Here is a 25,352-nt window from a genome sequence, read left to right on the forward strand (position 1 = left end):
AATTTTTATCTTTGTTATCCTAACTATATATAAAACTATATGAAATGACATAAAATGAAAGAGTAATTTCTGTTGACGTGAAAATTTGAAATTTGGCATGATTGTACCTTTACGGGACTAACCTACAGGAAAATTGCCAAAAGTGAATATTTTCAATATTTGAGGGGTCTAAAGCGGGGATGAAGAAATTTCCCATGTTATTTAAATGGAACTTTTTTTACATATAATCTCATGTTTTAGGTACTTCGAATTGAAATAAAAACTTGAAATTCGGTATGATTGCACTTTTTGGTAGGGTTAACTAAGTAAATCACCAAAAATTAAAATTTCGAACTTTAGAGTGGATTTATGGGCAATTGAAAAATCTTCCCCATGTTATTTATATGGGACACCTTTTACACCCCGAGTTATTGGGTACTTCCTGTAGGGCTACAATGATTAAATTTAGCATGATTGTAGCTTTCTGAGACTAGCCTACAGGAAAATTGCCAAAAATGAATATTTTTTAATGTTTAGAGGGTCTGAAGGGGGGGATGAAGAAATTCCCCATGTTATATAAAAATGACCTTTCTTCGGACCTGTAATTTCATAGTTTAGGTACTTGAAATTGGAATAGAAACTTGAAAGTCGGTTACCTAATTAAATCTCCAAAAGCAAAAAACTCCAACTGTAGAGTAGTTTTATGGGGAACTGAAAAATCTTTCCCATGTTATTTGTATGTTGCATCTTCTACGCCCCAAAATGTTTAGGCTCTTCCGGCTGGATTGGAATGATGAAATTTGGTATGATTATAGCCTTCCACAACTAACTCACAGGAAAATTCTCAGAAGTGAATATTTTTAGTTTTTAAAGGGTCTAAAGGGGGATGAAGAAATCCCCATGTTATTAAAATGGGCGTTCTTTTTTGTGGTAAATACTAAATCTTTTTTTTTTTTTTTTTTAGATAGTTGAAATAGGAAAAGAAATGTGAAATTTCGTAGAAGTATGGGATAAGAGGTACGAGGTCGTAGGCCGAGCAAATGTGACAGTCTGGGGGCGAAGTCCCCAGCTAGCCGAAGACTAGTTTATAAATAAAATCGTTGAACATGATCAAATTGTGTATGAAGGTCGTAATAAAATAAGGAGTACTAATCATATTCAGTGTAACTGTGACAAACGAAATAATAATATTGTCAAGTGAATTACAATAATGAAAACGTACATAATTTAAGGTATCAAAACTACGTAGTTATCTTTAAACTAGATTCATAAGTAATGTAACTCTCCATTTAAGGGCACAAAGCATATTAAAAGTACATAATTTTTTCTTTATTCTTTTATGTAAATATTTAGTTTCGTAAGAGAGTACAGAACACGAAGAAAACTGTAGCATATTTCTCTCAAGAGTTAGTATGGGAATGATGATACTCAAAGTATATAGAAAAAAGTGAAATACATATACTAGTTAAAACTGTGATTCCTTATATATCTGCAATAGGTATACTACTTATATAAATTATGAATCCATTGTGTAGAATAAGAACTCCTAATTACCACTGATAATAAAGAACATAATTTCTATCGGCATAAAAAATTGTGTCTGCCGATTTTTGTCGAAAACTCTGCTTGAGGATTTAAACTCATCGATGTAATTTTCTTCAAGTAAATGCAATTTATAGTTTGGTACATGTGACACCTTTAGAGAATTGTTTTTCTTTATACCATATAATTATATTATTATTATTATTATTATTATTATTATTATTATTATTATTATTATTATTATTATTATTATTAACTCTAACTAACTAACTCTATGGCCTATGGAACCCGGAGGTTCAGTGCCGCGTTCACAAAAGCTCTCCACTGACTTCTATCCTTAGCTAATTGCATCCAGTTTCTACTTTGTATTCCTATCTCTGCGAGATCCATCTTAATATTGTCCTCCCATCTGCGCCTAGGTCTTCCTAATGGTCGTTTTCCTATGGGTCTACCAGTCAAGACTTTGAAAGCGTTTCTACTTTCTTCCATTCTAGCTACATGACCTATTATTATTATTATTATTATTATTATGTAATACTGAAATACCTGGATCGACTCGGCGAAAAATGCAGCCACTTTTCCTCTGGCAAGTGTGTATTTAAATATCTCCTCGAGTTGTCCATAATAGAGATCGCAGGCCCTGCATTCATTGGGATCACAGTCACACTTGCGGTCCGTCTGCACAGGAGAGTCTCTGCAATGGGAACCACCCCACACTCCACGGTACACATCAGGGTTCATTGCCTAGAAAGTAAATAAGTTATTTGTTTCCACCTGTTATTGAGCGCTAACGTCTTCTGAGAAATGTAATGACTCTTAATTAGTTTCGATTTCCAAACTAAGCTATGAACAACTAAGGGAAATCTTGCAGTAACGGAAAAAGGAGATCCTTTTCCTATTTGTTGACAAGTATTTGCAGCGGAGGCAGCAAAGAGATGGCGAGAAATTGTTTTCTGATGTGAACTGTTTCTCTCAACTATATTAACATATGCCAACATATTTAATTATTTTATTTTAGGTAAAGCAAATAATTAGTTAAAATTGATGGTTATAATTGTAGAAATAAAGTAAAAATATTAAATTAAAATATTACCCAAATTTGGTGCTGTGGCCTTATGTTAAAATTTATAATAATTGTTATAATGAATTTTGAAGATAGGATGAGAATTAAATAAATTTTGTAACAAGGTTAAATAATAAAGTGTAATATTAAATAGTAACCAGCATTGTACTCACCCAAACTTTAACGAATAAACATTTTTGAAATGTCAATCCTTTTAGTTAAATGGTTACTTTAAAATTTTTTTGAGTTTTTTATTTTTTTAGTCCACCTACCTTTTTTTTAAAATTTTGGTAGCGTTATTTCTTCCGCTTACCATTATATTTTTAAACTTATTTTATATTGTGAAGTGAAAAATGTTATTATTTTTTAATATATTGTTATGTAATATATTTTTATATTTTTTATTTTAAAAAAGTTTTAATTGAATATAGTTTTAATTATTATAATTTTTTTTTAATTTTTTTTTGCATGTGTAAATGACCTACAGCACCAAACTGAAAATTGTATTTTATTTACATTTAATATAACAAGGTTTACAAAATATTAAAGTTAAAACCAATAAAATATTAATCGCCCTTCACCAAAATGCTTTAGTTATATTACAATATGTTCCATCTGCATTCCCCTATCTGCCTATTGAAGTCTTATATGGTAGAACAATATTTTAAGCTTATAGTTTTGATGCAATGTGGAACAAAAGTCATATGTTTAATGTCAATGAATTCAAGGTTTAGAAAATAGTAAAAGGACATTTATTCCATCTACTAATAGAATCCTATTTCATCTACCAATACAACTTCACAACTTACTCCGCCCATTATTACATCTATGCATCTTCTTTACGCAGTGATTGTCAATGAGAAATTTTGTTTCTTTAATAGATCAATCTTTCTCAGGGTAGGTTCAATTTTGATCCTTAATCGCTTTATTGAAACAGCTAAATGTCAGAATTATAACATTTATTCCAACTTCAACTATTTTTTTGTTGGACAGTTAGTTACATATTTGTCCTAAGTTTATCTGAATCTATGATTATTTAACAACTTAAAATAAATTCTCCCAATAATTTTTCAATGATGACACGTTAAATAAAGTAAATTTAAACTTGTGTATTTTCCGAAAACATTTTCACATTTACCTTATATTTTTACAATATTTCTTCCTTTTAAATTGAACATACTTGCATTTACAACGAAGGGCGGATCGAGGATGGACTTCTGGGGGGCGGTGGGTTGTAATACTGCTACTTAGAGCTACTTTTAAGAGCTCCAAACTCTGTTTTATTTATATATAAAATAAGAAAGTTTCCTCTTCGGGGCGATCGCCCTCCCTGGATCCGCCACTGAGAACGACGTCCTTTTTTGATTATCTTTTAACTGAATAGAAATCTGTCTGGTCACAAAACCTAACAACATAGATGCGGTGGTCTTGCCATAAAAGAAAATAATACCTTCCGTACCAGACCATTGTCCATAACATGTACACATTTATAGGATTAACGTTACAGAATATGCTACTACTTCATGCTTATGTAGAGCAAAGATGACAATATAATTAAAATGACTGTTTTAAATCGAATTTTCATCTCAGTGATACGTTTAATTTCTATTGCTACTCGTCTATTGAAACCAGAAATGATGAAAACCTATGATTTAGCATTTCAACACTGATTACTGTAAATAGAAAATTAAAAATAAAAATCTTATGATGAATAAGTACCGAGAACCGATTCCTATAGGTGGATTCAGTTTTGGAAGAATAGTTCCCAGCTTTGGTCTTATATTTCTACCTTATAAATATCATAAGATGTAGAAATCTGCTACATCTTCCTGATTCAGTTTTAATCCCCATAGGTTGAAAGAGATAATCAAAACCAATAAAATGTTATTTTTCCCTTTCATAAGGAGTCGAACACCAGATTCCAACTGCAACCACATCTCCCTATTGCAAGCGGAAGTTACAACAGCCAGTTTCAATCTAGAGATACCGTAATTTGGAAGTTTGTTGTAGTTTCACAAAGTGAAATGGAATTCTCTTTTGAGCAGTTCGCGCCAAGTGACCCCTGTGGTGGCTAAACACCATGTGCGTGGACTTTCCCTGGGTTCTTCCCATTTTCTTCATTCCACCATTTCACTCATTTCTCATCATCACCATCCCCTTTAGCCTAGCCGGCGTAACCATGGGACGTAAAACTTAAAGATTTCAGTTCATTTCATTTCTCTTTTGAGCATGGTGGTACTTACATGATGAATGCCAAGGTTTGTTGGTGCATTATACTTCCACGTGGATAGTGCAGTTACCCCCATAACAGATGAAGTAAGTCCATGATAAGCGTTTCTCAGAGATATTATGTCATAGTTGCCAGTATATAATCTAGCAATAAGCATAGCCAGATCGTTTGCTTCTGAACCACTATTCACAAAATACACAACCTAAAAATAAAAATTAAAAAAAAAGACTATGAGAAAATTGCAAAGAAAAAAGTAAAAATATGCGTTGTATTAATTATTCATAAACAAACGAAAACTAATTAAGTACACTTATGAAAATCGTTCCGGAATATTTATTATTATTATTACGTTACTAGAGGGGATTCAGTGAAGGTGTGTAATGTGAATTGAGGTTAGCATGTATATAAAATCTAAGTAATAACTGATTAAGAGCGATTTAGAACTTTTAATGATTTGTGGGCCCTCGTATATGTCTCCCAAATTCCTGTGGCTGGCTGCGGGTCTGACTACCATTATTCCAATTTAACGCTAGTTCTCTCATCTTGGCTACTATAGTGACAAGTTTAATGAACTATACAAACTGTAAGAGATTCCACACAACCAAATAACAAAAAAGAAATTCATATTTACATGTGAGTAAAACCACGTAGTTTCACAGACAGGACCGTCCAAAACTATGGAATAAAATCAATGCAGCATGCCTTATTTCGAGTGGTGCTATATATCAACGTAAAGAAAATCACATATGCACCATCAAAACAAGTACATATCAACAATGTGGAATATATCTGCCAAGGATCTCCTTCGTACAAGGCGTAATTCCTAGAGATGATCCTAACAGAATTCCCAGTTATGCTTGGACTTACAGATACGTCCAAAGTAAACAAAACAGTAAGCCTGGACAACAGTGAACACTCAATTCATCGTTAGGAAATAGGAATTTGTAACGTTCACCAGCTCTATGATTTCTCATTTTCGAAATAATGCGTGCTGCCGTGTATTTTTGCACGCTTTTGGACAGCTTGTCTTCGAAACTATGCACCGTTCTCCCCCCCCCCTCAAAAAAAAAAGAAAACAAAATTGTTGCTTTATTTTGATGTAAGGAATCACATCTTATATTTTGTCGCTATCGTTCATTGCTACAATTCATATATTTCTTTACAGTGTAAGGCATGTAGAAGTTCCACCTGAAATATCAAAGAAACGAGAAACGCTAGCAATATGCAATTTGCAGTAAAGAATAATATGAAATGGGGCTCTTCAAACAGAGGTATGGTATAGTAGGGAATATATCGATAAATAAGACACCAGGAACGAAGGGACTTTTTTGTAAGGGAATGATAAACAAAAACATGAGTAACATGAAAGGGTGCACGTGGAAAAATACAACGCTGTTTATCTCATGCTTCTACTGTATACAGTAACGAAGATATGACTATGAAAATGGTTGTAAACAGAAAGAGAAGTGACCCACTCGACCGCCAGTATGCCGCCTGAAGTGTCTGGCGATCAATCCTAGACAGAGCAAGTTTCGATTGTCGAGCCACGAAATCATGCTAATTCCTAGCTGGCAGTCGTAGTGGTAAGAATGAAAACGATGTTGTTTACAAACGTGGGAAGAAGCCGACATGATCCGGAGAATACAGAAATGGAGAATGCAAAATGAATGCCTCAGAAACCTATCGTATGTACGCAAATAGATATCAGGATGGACGCAGCCATTGCAACGACCTTTTGGTAAGCTCTTTGTGAAATTAAAGAACACCGGAAGTGTAACATCGCGACAATGTATGCAGAACAAACCAATTATAGATGAGGTGGGTGCAACACCTGTTGTAGCCGATGTTGCTGTGAATCCAAACATCAGCTTTCGTAATATTGCCAGGGACGGTAGTGTGAGTCACCGAAGTGTATTACGCATTCTGGATACACATACATTTTACCCATATCATATCTGCATCCACCAGAAACTACATGGAAAATACATGATTTCATGAACCGCGTTTGATTCTGCACATGGGTGTTGCGACACGGCACTCCAGATCTGTCGCATATCCTATTCACCGACGAGACAAATCTTTACCAATCATGAGAACGTTAACCTAAGGAACATGTACACTCATGTCCATAATTATTGTTGCATATCTATAACTGTCTTCTTGTTAGAATATAATTTAATAATGATTTTGCAGGGTGCTTTTAATACTGTTACTATGTGAATAATCGGGAAATGTATATTTGTGGTAAATTTTATAGGAAAAGAATTATAAATATGAGATTTATAATGACTAAAATAAAATGTTAAATGGACAAGAAAATTTCATTTTCGTTTTATTGTTCTTATTTACTGCTCTTTTGACATGAAATTTGCCACATACATGTCTTTGCCGATTATACATATACTAACATTCTAAGAAATACCGGACGAATTCGTTATCAAATTATATTCCTAGAACAACTTATTTATAGACATGCAACAATAATTTTGGACATGAGTGTATCATTAATCTATAACACATCCACATTGGCTTCGGAAAATGTAACGCAAGCGCCCATAGACTATAAACGCCTGGGTAAACATCGCCTTGGGACTTTTTTCATATATATGACACTGAATTCTAACCAATTCATAGACTTAGTAAAAAATGAACTATGATATATGATATAGGTCACTGACCCTGGACCATATAGGACACTAAATTCTGACCGATACATAGACTTCCTAGAAAATGCACTATGATCTATGATATAGGTCACTGACCCTGGGGCATCCAAAAAAAATTTGCTGACTCGACTAAATATACGTTAACCCCTACTACTAATATTTGTTTAAGCAACATTTGAACGAAAAGCAAGCAGTAATTACGTCATAGGGAAGAAATAAGAATACGAGAAATGTCTTACAATCAATAGCATCGTGGGGTGTAGAGTCTTGAGAGGGTAAGTAAATGATCTTCGTAATGAGTTAAGAGTTGGTTGCAAAAATCGTTTAAGTGGCAAAATATATAACAGAATTATGAACATCTCATACTATGGTTTACAATATTCACTGGTCAGACTGTATACGTTACTGAAAGTAAATTTAGATACCTCATGCACCTATGGTACACGATTCTAGACGTAACACTCCTGGGTACTATTCAGATGTTTAAATTGATTTATCTCTTGTTGTTAGTACATGTGGATCTACGTACCTCATACAGACATGATACACGCTTTTATACCCAACACTCCTGGGCACTACTGCAAGAGGTGTTGATTTACATACATCGTGCATGCATGGCACACGATTTCATACGCAACACTCTTGAGCATTATTGCAGCAGGCCTTTAAATTGATTTCTCTCTTGCTATAGCACATGTGGATACGATGACGTTCAATACCACACACATGCCGTAATGTTTCAGGTGTTATTTCTCGACAGACATGGGTGATACTCTCCATCAGGTTATCGACGCTCTGGGTCTGAGTCGTTACACTGCTGAGTTTAGATGCCCATTGATGGAGGTTATACTCAAACCGGAAGTAGTAGAAATTTACCATTTGCGGTTTCAACGTTAACCACTGTAGAATAAATTATATTAAAATCTCTTCCCATTTCAACAATAATGATTTTGGGAGGGAAATCAAGGGTAAGAAATTTAAAAAAATGATGAGAAAGGGGTGGCAGAGTTACATCCATTGTTGAGCAGTTTGAAAATTCAAACTCAATTTTCACGTCGTCTAGACTGTACCAAACCAAACTACTTCATGTGGTATACATTGTGGCGCTGCTAACTTTTACAAAGTGACTTCTTTACTTAAATAGAAGTTAATAGCTTGTGTAATGCAAAGATATTAATAACATCACCTTTAAGTCTCCGGGCATTTTGGAAGTTAAGGCCTCTGCATATTCATGAAGTTTCGGGTGCCAATAGATATTAGTTGTGTGCCAAACACGACCAATTTGATCCACTAGAGCTTTGTTTACTTTCCTGAAAAGAAAACCAAATATATTGAACTTTAATGCATAGTTCACAATTTAACATTAAATAGAGTAAAGACACTGTTGGTTTTAATAATAATAATAATAATAATAATAATAATAATAATAATAATAATAATAATAATAATAATAATAATAATGGCTCTGTCTCTCTTTGTGTTTAGGCTAAGGTAAACGAATGATGAAGGACGAATTAATGGAACGAAATGGGGAGGGAACACGATTACTCCGAGAAAACCCGCGGACACGGTGTTGTCAACCACAAACTACTCGGACGGGGATCGAACCAGGAACACATCACACAGAGGTAAGCGCTCTACCACAGAGCCACCATACTTACCAATAATGACTCTAATAATACCCATATGCAGAAATTTACCTGATAGTAGGAGATCCAACTGTATCCACAGTAGTAGGCCCACCCGTATATCTAGTCGGGTCAGCAAAAATTTTCTCGATTCTGATTGGTGGAGAGAGGTCACGTGACTTTAGGCCCCGCTCACGCGGGAAATTCAAATTTTCAGGTCACGTGGTATGACGTCATGAGTCACCCCGCGGGGAAATCCCTCACCCGGGATTTTGAAATTTGTTCCCTTTTACGGGTAAGATGCGTGCTTTGATACCTGATTCTGATTGGTTGACAGATGTCACGTGATCGTAGACCCCTGGAATATTTGAAATTCGTTCCCTTTTATGGGTAACATGAGTGGTTTGGTACCACGATGTTGATTGGTTGATAGAGGTCACGTGATCTTAGGCTCTGGGACTTTTTTTTTAATTCGTTCACTATGAGTAAGATGAGTGGTTTGGTACCTTGATTTTGATTGGTTGATAGAGGTTATATGATCTTAGACCCTGGGATTTTTTAAAGTTGGGTACCCTCTTTGATCAATATTTTGCTACCACGATTCTGATTGGCTGATAGATGTTACATGATCTTAGACCCACTACATGGTGAACAGGTCACATGGTATGACGTCATGTTTTACCCTTGCGGGAAAATCCATCACTCGGGATTTTTGAAATTCGTTCCCTTTTATGGATAACATGAATGCTATGGTACCACGATGCTGATTAGTTGATAGAGGTCACGTGATTTTAAGCTCTGGTATTTTTTTAAAATTCGTTCCCTTTTACGGTTAAGATGAGTGCTTTGGTACCTTGATTCTGATTGGCTGATAGAGATCACGTGATCTTAGGTTCTAGGATTTTTAAATTACGGTATCAATTTTGATGTTTACTTTGGTACTACGATACTGATTGGAGGATAGATCTACCACACGGTGAACAAATTACATGGTATAACATGGGGAAATCCCTCACTCATTTGTTTCCATTTTACAGGTAAGATGAATATTTTGGTACCTCAATTTTGATTGGTTGATAGAAGTCACATAATCTTACCCCAGTCCCATGCTAGAAATTCAGAGTGCTATGACAGCGATCCACCCTAGACCTCGATTTTCGAATTTTGTTCCCTTTTTATGGTTATCCTTTTTGGTACCTTAAAGTTCCCATGGAAGGTTCAATCTCCTCCTTAAATAACCCTTTTTGGTATCATGATATTGTACTGAAGTTTACCTTAAATATTATCGTTCTCTTTGACAGATAAGATGATTACCAACTTTCTTACCTTTTTAAACAAATTTCCAACTAAAAATTTAAACAAATTTTTCGAACAAAAAAGTTTTAAACTAAAAACTTTCGATCTAAATTTTCAAATCAAAAAAAATCGAACCCCACAAAAAAATTTCGAACTAAAAAATTTAAACAAAAATTTTTCGAACGAAAAAAATATTTTAAACTAAAAACTTTCGAACTAAATTTTCAAATCAAAATTTTTCGACCCAAAAAATTGAAACAAAAAAATTTTGAACTAAACCAATTTTTAAAAAACAAGTTTTGAACTAAAGATGTAAATCACATCTAAAAATTTTCAAATCAAACTTTTTATCGAACTAAACTTTTAAAATTTTCGAACTAGAAATTAAACCAAGTTTAAGAAAAATCCTAAGAAATGTTTCTCCAGTAATCGAACTCAGGTCTTTCAAACCAAAGATGTGTATGCTAACCGCTTAAATGAATTCGGTTTTAATCGTGCTTGGTGGTTTCGAACCATGGTCCTTGAAAAGGATGCACTTATACTTTAAGAAAATAAATCTGACAGTGTAACGCTTTCGTTCGTGGATTAAAATAAAATGCTGATAGATTTCTTTGTGTGTTGACATAGAACCACATATGATTGAATGCAAACGTCAGCGGATGTTGTATCGTATTACTTTAGTTTTACTACGAACGTGTCAGCATGATTCATGGAAAAAAAGCAAACATTGATATTTTCTTACGGAATATGAGGAAAATGAAATGTTGTCACAATTTACGACAGGTAGTGACATGATCCTGACAGAAGGCATTTGGGATGATGTCATGATCGGAATTGCGATACTAGATGTTGTAACTATTGAGAAACATGAATGACGTCACGATCGATTGTTACACATCGTTTTGGTTCGTGATTCATGACAAAAGCAGCATTTTGATTTTATCGTTGTGATGTCATTTTATAAATTTCGTCGTTTCTGATTGGTTGATGATGACATCGTTTTCACAGCGACCTAAATAAAAATCTAAATTTCATTTTTCAAATCCTACACCGCTCCCAACTGTCAAGTGAAAAAGGTCTGCTTTTAAAAGTGTCTTCATTTAAGTTTTACTGCACCGACTTTTTGTTCATTGAATTTGAGGTAAGTTCAGTGAGATTTTATTTTTCAGACAAGATTCGAAGATCATTTTTATTTTATATTTGTGGGTGGATCACAAATACACTGTTTTACGTTTAGTACGAAATATTTAGGCTATGAAGGAATTAGTGGAATGGGAAAGTGGGAGTACCCGAATAAACTCACGAGATCGAATCAGGAACCCCAACACATTAGAAGTAAGCACGAGAAATGATAATATGGTTTGTTTATTTTGGTATAGCATCCCTTCAGCTTAATGTTGAATCTGAGCGCCCCGTCGGAAATTGAACCATGGCTAGAAATGTGTGCGCTTAGTTTTGAAAAGAATGTATTACAGAATTTTAAAAACTACGTCTGAGAATAATATGATTCGATTCCCTTTGAAACCATTGTTTTAGTTTAGCGTCCTTTCAGCTTAACGTGATATTCGAGCAACCACCCGGGATTGAACCAGGGCCAGAGGTGTGTACGTCAATCACTTAGCTTAGTTTTGAAAAGAATGTATGATAACACATGAGAATAATACATTTCAGAAAAGGTTTGACAGCGATCCGACGTGGAAAGCAAACCCACCGAGGATTGAACCAGGGCCTTACACGTCAGAACCATCTACGCTAACCGCTTAGTCATGATGGAAATAAAAAAGAGTGTATGAATATTTGGTTAAAAGTTTTACGCTATACAGATTTTGTTTTGACAATTACATATGCGTAACGTTAATGCTTGGTGAATCTCTTCAACTTGCAAACGCATCATTTTAAAGGTTGTTGTGAGTGGAAAAATGCTTACGCGTACTTTGTCACATCTCAGCACTGATGAAACATTCTTTTTATCACTATAGAATGGTAGGTCAGTTACATGCAGATGTAATGCTATCCAGTTTGATTTCCAGTATGACAGCAATAAAACATTCATTTCAGTAACATAATTATTTTTTAAAAAAACTTTGATTTCTAGTACGTGTGCTTTGATAATGTGATTCTGAACGTCACCGCCAGGGAATCAAACTCAGAACCTTTACATGAATTGCTTAGTTAAGAATTTATCATGAATGTTATGATTTCCTGTTTATCAGGTGATCAAGATTTTTCTTTCTTCTTTTCTTTTGTAGTAAATTCAAGCTGCTCAATTCCTTTTTCCCTTACACATTTATTGTAATTGTACCTGTTTGTTTGTTTTCTCCTTTTTTAACCATGGCCGAATCGGCTTTTACTGTTCGTAATGAAATCACTCGTCATTATAGACGATTTAACATTGAGGGCAGAATGCTCGAAATTCAATTTAACGCACCACCCGTAGGAACCGATATTATCCAATACGTTCATAATAGTTTCCAAGCGATGCTGGACCATTTATTAGCCAATGTCGATGATGAGGCGATGGTTGGTTTATCGGTAATATCGCCACGCAACACCAATAAGCCATTTTGGGTGAGTTTTCGCCAAGCACGAAACCTGACACTGGAGACGATGTGGGCCTCGTTCGAAAGAGTTTTACAAAGTAACAATTCATTTCTCCTGCACGAACCATTCACCGTTCATTTTCATCGTGTGGATATTCCACGTGGCTATGGCGGTTTGCGACAAGGAATACTACAAAACGAAGAATTGTTACGTTGCAAAAAAGGGATTGTACGTGTAAAAAATCAAGATTCAAGGTGTTTGGCGTACGCCCTTGGTTATTGCTATTGGCCTGAAGGCATAAAAGAATGTAGATGTGCAACGTTATAAGCAGTATCAACGCCAATCGAAATATGTTGTGGACGATGAAGTGGATGCGTTATGTGCAAATGCAGGAGTCAATTTGGATCATGGTGCCAGTGTAAATGAAATTCGACAATTCCAGTCATACCTCAAAGAATATAAAATTACAGTGTATACTAGTTTCACAGGCCATGACATCATGTACGAGGGGCCCAATGATGAAAATCGCACTCCCATAAATTTGATTTGTTTGGCTGGACACTTTGACATCATCCAATCTTTAACTGCTTGTTTTGCAACCAAGTTCTACTGTGAAGCGTGCCATAAAAAGTATAGTAAACGTAATGAACATGTGAAAAATTGTCCTGTAACGTGCTCCAAATGTTTACAGAGACCTCTATGTGACAAGAATAAAATGCCAATATTGTGCAACGACTGCAATCGTCAATTTTACGGTGAAGAATGTTTTAACAATCATCGTAATATTGTATATCATCATGGGGAACCTGTATGTAGAATGGTGAAGCAATGTACTAAATGTTACAGAGTGTATTCTTTTGTACGAAGTGGGCAACGCATTCATGACTGCAATGAGATCTTTTGCAATGTTTGTAAGAAGATTGTTCCGGGATCACATCAATGTTTTATGCTTTCTGATCGACAATGCTTGAAACCTGGTGTTCCTTCACTCATGCACGCAAAGAAAGCGTTATTGATTTTCTACGATATAGAATCTATGCAGGACACGAATATTGATGATAATATGTATGTACACGTTCCGAATTTATTGGTTGCACAACAAGTATGTTATGCATGTGTTGAAAACGATAATATCCAGCAGTCTTGCAGTACGTGTGGTCAGCGCCAGAGTAGTAATGGCAGCACTTTAGGACACTTTTTGGCCCCTGGGTCCCTGCCTCAGGACCCATGGTCCCTGGCCAGGGTCAATGACCTAGGGGTACATAGGACCACCCCCTCTAAATTTTGGCAGGGGTACCATGGCCCACCCCCTAAATTTTGGCAGGGGTACATAGGACCACCCCACTTAAATTTTGGAAATTGCCAAATCTAAAAATTTGGTGTGGTAGCCTAGGACCATAGTATGTATCTCTATCAGTATTGAGTGTCTATGTCGTTCCCTTTTATGGGTAAAAAATTGCCAAAAAGTCAAATTTCGGGTTTTTTGGACCTAATTTATCCCCTTTGATGAGGTATTATTACCTTATATAGTTATATGGGCGTATACAGGGGTCCATTACCTTTCATAAGACTTGAGTATATTAATGCACCCCTTGAAAAATTTGGGAGGGGTACCTTGGCCCACCCTTTAAATTTTGGAAATTGCCCAATTTCAACATTGGGTATTATAGTACAGGACCCTAATATGTATTATGATAAATTTGGGTGGTCCACCTCATTCCCTTACAGGGGTACAAAATTGCCAAAAAATATAAACGTAAGCAATACGTTATACCACGTGTTTGGTTTTCGGCCTAATTTATGTGCTTGGATGAGGTCCTATTACCTTATATAGTTATATGATCATGTATAGGGGTCTATTACCTATTATAAGACATAGATATATTTGTGCACCCCGGGAGGAGTACCTTGGCCCACCCCTTAAATTTTGGAAATTGCCTATTTTACACATTTGGTATAATAGTATAGGACCCTAATATATATTACTATAAATTTGGTTGGTTCACCTCGTTCCCTTTCATGGGTACGAAATTGCCAAATTTTAGTACAACCACGTGTTTGGTTTGGCTCAATTTATCCCCTTGGATGAGGTCCTATTACCTTATATGGTTATATGGTTATGTATACTGGTCCATTTCCTATCATAAGACATAGGTACATTTGTGCACCCCGGGAGGGGTACCTTGACCCACCCCTTAAATTTTGGAAATTGCTCAATTTAAACATTTGGTATTATAGTACTGGATCCTAACATGTATTATGATAAATTGGGGTGGTCCACCTCGTTCTCTTCTAGGGGTACAAATTTGCCAAAATATAAACGTAAGCAATACGTTGTACCACGTGTTTGTTCCTTTGGCCCAATTTATTTTCTTGGATGAGGTCCTATTACCTTATATGGTTATATGGTTATGTATAGGTGTCTATTCCCTATCATAAGACATAGGTACATTTGTGCACCCTTTAAAAAAAACTTTGGGAGGGGTACCTTGGCCCACCCCTTAAATTTTAGAAATTGCTCAATTTAAACATTTGGTATTATAGTACTGGATCCTAACATGTATTATGATAAATTGGGGTGGTCCACCTCATTCCCTTTCATGGGTACGAAATGCCAAATTTTAGTACAACCACGTGTTTCGTTTTTGACCTAATGTATCCTCTTGGATGAGGTCCTATTACCTTATATGGTTATATGGTTATGTATTGGGGTCTCTTCCCTATCATAAGACATAGGTACATTTGTGCCCCCCCCCCCCTTTAAAAAATTTTGGAGTGGTACCTTGGCCCACCCCTTAAATTTTAGAAATTGACAATTTTACATATTTGGTATAATAGTATAGGACCCTAATATATATTACTATACATTTGGAAGGTCCACCTCGTTCCCTTTCATGGGTACGAAATTGCCAAATTTTAGTACAACCATGTGTTTCGTTTTTGACCTAATTTATTCCCTTGGATGAGGTCCTATTACCTTATATGGTTATATGGTCATGTATATAGGTTCATTTCATATCATAAGACATGAGTACATTGATGCACCCTTTAAAATTTGGGAGGGGTATCTTGACTCATCCACTCAGTTTTAGAAATTGTTTAATATAAGCATTTGGTATCTTCGTACAGGTCTTCAATATGTACGACTATAAATTTGGATGGTCTACATCGTTCCCTTTCATGGGTAAAGAACTACCAAAAATCAGTTTTCGGAGGTTATTGACTCCTATTTAGCACGTTATATGGTTTATTACCTCTATATGTTTATGTTCTCTTTTAAATTTGGGAATTATAAAATAACATAATTTGGTAAACGTTTTCTAGGACCCATTGGTGTTCCTCTTATGGCCAAATATTCAAAATTTAAAGGTTATTAACCGGCTTTATTATTAAATGAGTACAGGATTTATTACTTTTCCATAAGACACAGGTGTATTTGTGTATCAATCTTAAATTTTGGGAGGGGTACATTTCTTATTGTCATATCAATAATTGGGAATTGAATAGTACCTCATTCATTGGGTAAATCATTGTCAAATATGAGTATGATCACGTGATCAGTTATTAACCTATGATGGGATTAGGAGTCCAGAACATTGGTACATTGAAACTTTGTAGGATAATTTGAGAATGCGTCATTGGTTTTGATTATTCCCGCCAAATATAAACGTAAGCAAGACGTTGTACCACGTGATTGTCCTTGATGAGGTAGTGTACAGGGATTCATTTCCTTTGTTGTGGTACTTCTTAAGTTTGAGTACACACACTTTTAGAAAACAGTTGGTTCTACTCAGGTAAACAATTGACGGACATTATTGACCTTATTGAACATATAATGATATGATTAATTCTAATACTTAGGTATATCAAGAGAAGTATTCTTTAAATTTGGGAATGGTGATAAACAGAATTTTAACATAAGGCGTGAAATTTGAAACAATACATTGAACTTTAGTCACAGCTCATAGTCTAAGATTATTGGTGGTGATTGATTTGAAATCTGATAGCTAATCTTATTGAATCTTATGACTCATAGACGAAAGGCAATACATGCTACAACAGTTTGAAATTTAATCATAAGGTGATGTAATCTGACACTAGCAAAGTTATTGTTAATGCAATTTGATTGGCTGATCACTATCTTTCCTGCAATCTGATTGGTCGATCACTATCTTTCGTGCAATCTGATTGGTTGATGATTTTCAAACCTTTGCTGCATTCAGTTTTAAGTTTTGTTTAACATTTAAAAATCTTGGTTTCGTTTAACATTTTGCACTCACTGATAAATATGATCAAAACCGTTTATTTGTTAATCAAATAGTCAAAAACCGGATAAAGTTTGACGGTTAACCGTGAAACGTAATTTTTTTTTGAAACTTTTTCTTTGAAAATTCTTGCTTTCAAATTTTTGTTTGAATTTTTTCTTTCTGAATTTTGTTTGAAATTTTTTCAAAATTTTTGTTTAAAATTTTTTCGTTTGAAATTTTAAAAAAAATTTTCGTTTCAAAAATTCTGTTTAAAATTTTTTGTTTGAAATTTTTTCGTTTCCAAATTTTTTGTTTGAAATTTTTTGTTTTAAAATTTTGTTTGAAATTTTTTTCGTTTCAAAATTTTGATTGAATTTTTTCGTTTGAAATTTTTTGTTTGAATATTTTCGTTTCCAAGTTTTTTCGTTTCAAAAAATTTTTTTCAAACTTTTGTTTCAAAGATTTTTGTTCGAAATTTTTGTTTGTAAACTTTTTTGTTTGAAATTATTGTTTGGAAAATTTTGGTTTGACATTTTTTAAGTTTGTGCACTTATTAGTAAAGAACCGGAACTGTTTAGAACTAAAACCTCTGGCAACATTATGATGCAATAGTACACGTCAGAACATGGGTTTGTTCTTGAAATGAAAAAACACAATTCATTGAAATGGATCATTTTATTACACTCCGCATACACCCATACCAGATAGTGGTTCTGGATATTGTCGATACAATGTATTTTGAACTTCTTGCACTAGTTTGTCTTTAGCATATAATTTTAATTCCAATTGAAGTCTTTTAAGGTCTATTGCAATATCAATTGGTGGAAACTCAATGTCCATTTGATCACAAATAAACTGTTTATCAATACAGGTATGCACCCACGAACGATGTTGACAACCATTACAATATCTAGATACATGTTGTACAATATGCATGACACATTTTTCAAAATAGTACTTTTTCAAGAATATACTTGTTTTGTTGCACACTTCCACTGCATGTTTCACACACTGAAATACGCTGATAAATTTGTTCCATTCTGTTTCCGTTAGATACACCATGTTGCGAGGGACATGGAATGTACTCTTTTTACGTAACAGCACCATCTTCTCTTCGAGGACTGTACGCATCACCACTTCATGATTTGAGCCTAATGATTTGACTATGGTCACATTTAGCTCATCATGAAAATAATCGTTCATTTGGTCGATTCGTTAACATAATATTTGCCATTCTTCACAGGTCAGTTGTACACCAAATTGTTCTGCTTTGCCCAATCGAATCACTGGTTCAAATGTTCTAGCACTGATACCAATCATCGCATGTTTTGTTTGAAATATATTTATTGGATAATAGCTTGCGAAGATGAACTCTTTATCGTTAGAAGTACACATCTTTCCTCCTGAAAAGCACTTGCTCAAATGATTTCGTGAGATGACAGTGTATTGGTTGATTTATAGAACTACGGCTCACGTCATTGGAAAGGAATGTGCTGACGTTTGAATTCATGGTTTCATCACAATTGCTGACGTCATGCCGACCAACCACATTCATACAACTATGTCTGACGTCAAAGGAATGTGCTGACGTTTCAATTCATGATTTCATCACAATTGCTGACGAATCTGGCTGTGTACTAAATTCAAATTGATGACTTCGACCCAAGAATCCTTTGTAACATAAAGATACAGATCCAGTATTTAAGAAACGTAGCAGTTCTTCTTGTTTTGATGCTTCCATGGGTAAATATCTTGCTGGTAAAATTATATTCTTATCATTTTCAAGCTTCACTACGATTCTTAATCCAAATTTTGTAGGGATTTTTTCGCTAGCTAAGATTCTATAAGGTACATTCTGTTGTAAATCATTAATCTTGGTAAATGATTTCATAACGTCACGTGTGTTTAGAAACTGCAGACAAGTAGCCATGATGACGATATCATGAATACTAACTCGAACGATACTTATATATGATGCAAAACTGATGACGTTGCATTATCATGTTCTGACGTGTACTATTGCACCATAATGTTGCCAGAGGTTTTAGTTCTAAACAGTTCCGGTTCTTTACTAATAAGTGCACAAACTTAAAAAATGTCAAACCAAAATTTTCCAAACAATAATTTCAAACAAAAAAGTTTACAAACAAAAATTTCGAACAAAAATCTTTGAAACAAAAGTTTGAAAAAAATTTTTTGAAACGAAAAAACTTGGGAACGAAAAAATTCAAACAAAAAATTTCAAACGAAAAAATTCAAACAAAATTTTGAAACGAAAAAAATTTCAAACAAAATTTTAAAACAAAAAATTTCAAACAAAAAATTTAAAAACGAAAAAATTTCAAACAAAAAATTTTAAACAAAATTTTTGAAACGAAATTTTTTTTTAAAATTTCAAACGAAAAAATTTTAAACAAAAAATTTTGAAAAAATTTCAAACAAAATTCAGAAACAAAAAATTCAAACAAAAATTTGAAAGCAAGAATTTTCAAAGAAAAAGTTTCAAAAAAATTTACGTTTCACGGTTAACCGTCAAACTTTATCCGGTTTTTGACTATTCGATTAACAAATAAACGGTTTTGATCATATTTATCAGTGAGTGCAAAATGTTAAACGAAACCAAGATTTTTAAATGTTAAACAAAACTTAAAACTGAATGCAGCAAAGGTTTGAAAATCATCAACCAATCAGATTGCACGAAAGATAGTGATCGACCAATCAGATTGCATTAACAATAACTTTGCTAGTGTCAGATTACATCACCTTATGATTAAATTTCAAACTATTGTAGCATGTATTGCCTTTCGTCTATGAGTCATAAGATTCAATAAGGTTAGCTATCAGATTTCAAATCAATCACCACCAATAATCTTAGACTATGAGCTGTGACTAAAGTTCAATGTATTGTTTCAAATTTCACGCCTTATGTTAAAATTCTGTTTATCACCATTCCCAAATTTAAAGAATACTTCTCTTGATATACCTAAGTATTAGAATTAATCATATCATTATATGTTCAATAAGGTCAATAATGTCCGTCAATTGTTTACCTGAGTAGAACCAACTGTTTTCTAAAAGTGTGTGTACTCAAACTTAAGAAGTACCACAACAAAGGAAATGAATCCCTGTACACTACCTCATCAAGGACAATCACGTGGTACAACGTCTTGCTTACGTTTATATTTGGCGGGAATAATCAAAACCAATGACGCATTCTCAAATTATCCTACAAAGTTTCAATGTACCAATGTTCTGGACTCCTAATCCCATCATAGGTTAATAACTGATCACGTGATCATACTCATATTTGACAATGATTTACCCAATGAATGAGGTACTATTCAATTCCCAATTATTGATATGACAATAAGAAATGTACCCCTCCCAAAATTTAAGATTGATACACAAATACACCTGTGTCTTATGGAAAAGTAATAAATCCTGTACTCATTTAATAATAAAGCCGGTTAATAACCTTTAAATTTTGAATATTTGGCCATAAGAGGAACACCAATGGGTCCTAGAAAACGTTTACCAAATTTAAAAGAGAACATAAACATATAGAGGTAATAAACCATATAACGTGCTAAATAGGAGTCAATAACCTCCGAAAATTGATTTTTGGTAGTTCTTTACCCATGAAAGCGAACGATGTAGACCATCCAAATTTATAGTCGTACATATTGAAGACCTGTACGAAGATACCAAATGCTTATATTAAACAATTTCTAAAACTGAGTGGATGAGTCAAGATACCCCTCCCAAATTTTAAAGGGTGCATCAATGTACTCATGTCTTATGATATGAAATGAACCTATATACATGACCATATAACCATATAAGGTAATAGGACCTCATCCAAGGGAATAAATTAGGTCAAAAAAGAAACACGTGGTTGTACTAAAATTTGGCAATTTCGTACCCATGAAAGGGAACGAGGTGGACCATCCAAATGTATAGTAATACATGTTAGGATCCAGTACTATAATACCAAATGTTTAAATTGAGCAATTTCTAAAATTTAAGGGGTGGGCCAAGGTACCACTCCAAAATTTTTTAAAGGGGGGGCACAAATGTACCTATGTCTTATGATAGGGAAGAGACCCCAATACATAACCATATAACCATATAAGGTAATAGAACCTCATCCAAGAGGATACATTAGGTCAAAAACGAAACACGTGGTTGTACTAAAATTTGGCATTTCGTACCCATGAAAGGGAACGAGGTGGACCACCCCAATTTATCATAATACATGTTAGGATCCAGTACTATAATACCAAATGTTTAAATTGAGCAATTTCTAAAATTTAAGGGGTGGGCCAAGGTACCCCTCCCAAAGTTTTTTTAAAGGGTGCACAAATGTACCTATGTCTTATGATAGGGAATAGACACCTATACATAACCATATAACCATATAAGGTAATAGGACCTCATCCAAGAAAATAAATTGGGCCAAAGGAACAAACACGTGGTACAACGTATTGCTTACGTTTATATTTTGGCAAATTTGTACCCCTAGAAGAGAACGAGGTGGACCACCCCAATCTATCATAATACATGTTAGGATCCAGTACTATAATACCAAATGTTTAAATTGAGCAATTTCCAAAATTTAAGGGGTGGGTCAAGGTACCCCTCCCGGGGTGCACAAATGTACCTATGTCTTATGATAGGAAATGGACCAGTATACATAACCATATAACCATATAAGGTAATAGGACCTCATCCAAGGGGATAAATTGAGCCAAACCAAACACGTGGTTGTACTAAAATTTGGCAATTTCGTACCCATGAAAGGGAACGAGGTGAACCAACCAAATTTATAGTAATATATATTAGGGTCCTATACTATTATACCAAATGTGTAAAATAGGCAATTTCCAAAGTTTAAGGGGTGGGCCAAGGTACCCCTCCCGGGGTGCACAAATATATCTATGTCTTATGATAGGTAATAGACCCCTATACATGATCATATAACTATATAAGGTAATAGGACCTCATCCAAGCACATAAATTAGGCCGAAAACCAAACACGTGGTATAACGTATTGCTTACGTTTATATTTTTTGGCAATTTTGTATCCCTGGAAGGGAATGAGGTGGACCACCCAAATTTATCATAATACATATTAGGGTCCTATACTATAATACCCAATGTTGAAATTGGGCAATTTCCAAAATTTAAGGGGTGGGCCAAGGTACCCCTCCCAAATTTTTCAAGGGGTGCATTAATATACTCATGTCTTATGAAAGGTAATGGACCCCTGTATACGCCCATATAACTATATAAGGTAATAATACCTCATCAAAGGGGATAAATTAGGTCCAAAAAACCCGAAATTTGACTTTTTGGCAATTTTTTACCCATAAAAGGGAACGACATAGACACCCAATACTAATAAAGGTACATACTATGGTCCTAGGCTACCACACCAAATTTTTAGATTTGGCAATTTCCAAAATTTAAGTGGGGTGGTCCTATGTACTCCTGCCAAAATTTAGGGGGTGGGCCATGGTACCCCTGCCAGAATTTAGAGGGGGTGGTCCTATGTACCCCTAGGTCATTGACCCTGGCCAGGGACCATGGGTCCTGAGGCAGGGACCCAGGGGCCAAAAAGTGTCCTAAAGTGCTGCCATTACTACTGCCAGCATATTTTCCAAGGAGACGATTCAGTTTATGATTTTCTCCAGTACTTGCGTTAGCGTCGTCCCAATATAAATAGGATTTTCTGTATCGCTCACAATTCGAAGGGCTACGATGGACATTTTATTCTAAAGACCATGGTAGAACAATGTCAATGGAGACCTGACGTCATATTAAATGGGACCAAGATATTGAGTTTAACCTTGAATAATCTGACGTTCATTGACTCTTTGAACTTCCTGCCTATGGCATTAGCAAATTGTCAAAAGCGTTCAATTTACCCGCAACCAAAGGCTACTTCCCGCATTTCTTCAACACCAAAGAAAATCAATCGTATATTGGACCACTTCCAGAAACGAAGTATTATGGTGCAAATGAAATGGCCGTCGAAGACAGGAACAAGTTCATGCAGTGGTATAACGACCATTGTAATGACACGTTTGATTTCCAGAAGGAAATTATCAACTATTGTATTCAAGATGTCAATGTACTGCGACAAGCATGCGTTTCGTTTATGAGATCATTTGAAGCAGAAACCAAAGTGAATCCCTTCTTGGAGACGATCACGATTGCAAGTGCTTCCAATTTAGTATTCCGCCGGAATTTCCTCAAACCCAACACCGTTGGAATTCTACCGGCACATGGCTATCGATGGAGAAGTACGCAATCGATCGCTGCAATGCAATGGCTGGCCTACATTGAAAAAACCGAAGGAAAACAAATCTTACATGCGGCCCGACAAAAAGAAGTGTTTATTGCGGGATTCCATGTTGATGGCTACTACCAAGATCCTGAGACGTTAGAGGAGCACATCTACGAGCATGCCGGCTGTTTTTATCACGGCTGTAAAGTGTGTATTACTACAGGCCGTAATCAGCCCATCTACGGCAATCCAGAAGACACCATGGAATTCCGTTATGAACGAACGCAACGCAAAAATGCAAGACTGCGTGAATTGGGGTACATTGTACATGCAATGTGGGAGTGCGAATTTAAACAGTTCTTGAAACAAAATCCAACAATGGCGACGTATCTCAAGAATCACCCGTACATGAACCGCAGACCATTAAATCCAAGAGATTGCTCTTTTGGAGGAAGGGCCAATTGTGTGAAATTGTACCACCAAGTCGACGAAAAACAGGAGAAAAAATAAAATATTTCGATATTGTTTCGCTTTATCCGTACATAAATAAGTGTGCTAAATACCCTGTAGGACATCCTAGAATTTATCTACAGGGTGATGAAAATATGCCACCAATAAATAAAGTCAATGGTCTGATCAAAATGACGATATTACCAAGTCAACATCTTTATCATGGTCTCCTGCCTTATCGATGTAACAAGAAACTATTGTTTCCACTGTGTGCTGCTTGTGCCGAAGAAATGAACCCAGATCCTACAGCAACGTGTACGCACAACGATCGGGAGCGATGCCTCACTGGAACATGGGTATCATATGAAATACAAAAGGCAATAGAATTAGGATATTAACCGGTGGAAATCTTTGAAATTTGGGATTATGACATTGAACAATATGACCCCATCACGAAAACAGGTGGCTTGTTCACGGAATATATCAATACGTTTTTTAAATCGAAAATGGAAGTTTCTGGCTGGCCCAGTTTATGTGTCACCGAAGAAGACAAAACAAAATTCATACAAACCGTCCTGGAGCGTGAAGGTATTGCATTGGATCCGACCAAAATTGAAAATAATCCTGCACGAAGAAGTTTATCTAAGCTTTGTGTTAACGTTCTATGGGGAAAACTTTCTCAGCGTTCAAACTTTAGCCAGACCACAATTATTGATCGGCCGGAAGAATTTTATGAAAAACTCACTTCCCCCGACATTAAACTCCATCAAATTGTACCCATCAATGATACGATGTTGTATGCGTTCTGGGAGTACAATGAGCATGTGCCTGTTCAAAACCGAAACACCAATGTCGTGTTAGGTGCATTTACAACATGTCAGGCACGTCTGGAACTGTACAAGTACCTGGAAATGTTGCAGGAACGTGTTTTATATTTCGACACGGATTCTGTGATTTTTACAGAAAAGCCCGGGGAGCCAACCATTGAACCTTCAACGTACTTGGGATGCTTATCGGATGAGATGGAGTCTTATGGCCAACGAGCGTACATCAAGACATTTGACAGTGGAGGACCGAAAAATTACAGCTTAGAAATATACAATCCAGACACCAACGTCACCAGCTACATATGTAAAATTAGAGGATTTACATTAAACTACAATGCAGGAAAGCAATTAAATTTCAACACGCTAAAAGAAATGATTACAAATCAATGCCGTGGACAAGTCACCATTACCATCCCCCATAAAATATGCAGGAACAAAGACCATACCATCGTCACACCCAAAGAAGAAAAAATGTACAGTATCCAGTACACAAAACGTCGATTTAAAGAACTCAATTCCTATGATACGGTTCCGTACGGGTACGTTAAAAAACAGAAGTTGGAACTGGAAAAAGAAGAAGATGAAGGAAAAAAC

The 25,352-nt window shown here is 35.2% G+C and overlaps 1 protein-coding gene across 3 annotated transcripts in view; it reads right to left on the bottom strand.

The window, feature by feature from the left end:
* Positions 1–25,352, bottom strand: part of LOC145675582 (alanine--glyoxylate aminotransferase 2, mitochondrial) — a 110,175-nt gene that overhangs the window by 40,218 nt on the left and 44,605 nt on the right. For all 3 annotated transcript variants that reach the window (XM_081746107.1, XM_081746105.1, XM_081746106.1), the window contains exons 4-6: positions 8,667–8,790; positions 4,828–5,016; positions 2,068–2,265 (exon numbers count right to left, since the gene is read on the bottom strand). In XM_081746107.1, coding sequence (XP_081602233.1) covers positions 2,068–2,265; positions 4,828–5,016; positions 8,667–8,790 — 511 coding nt within the window. The remainder of the gene's footprint in view (positions 1–2,067; positions 2,266–4,827; positions 5,017–8,666; positions 8,791–25,352) is intronic.

The sequence above is a fragment of the Thermobia domestica genome, chromosome 18 (genome assembly GCF_964235325.1).
Source record: "Thermobia domestica chromosome 18, izTheDome1.hap1.1, whole genome shotgun sequence".
NCBI lineage: Eukaryota > Metazoa > Arthropoda > Insecta > Zygentoma > Lepismatidae > Thermobia > Thermobia domestica.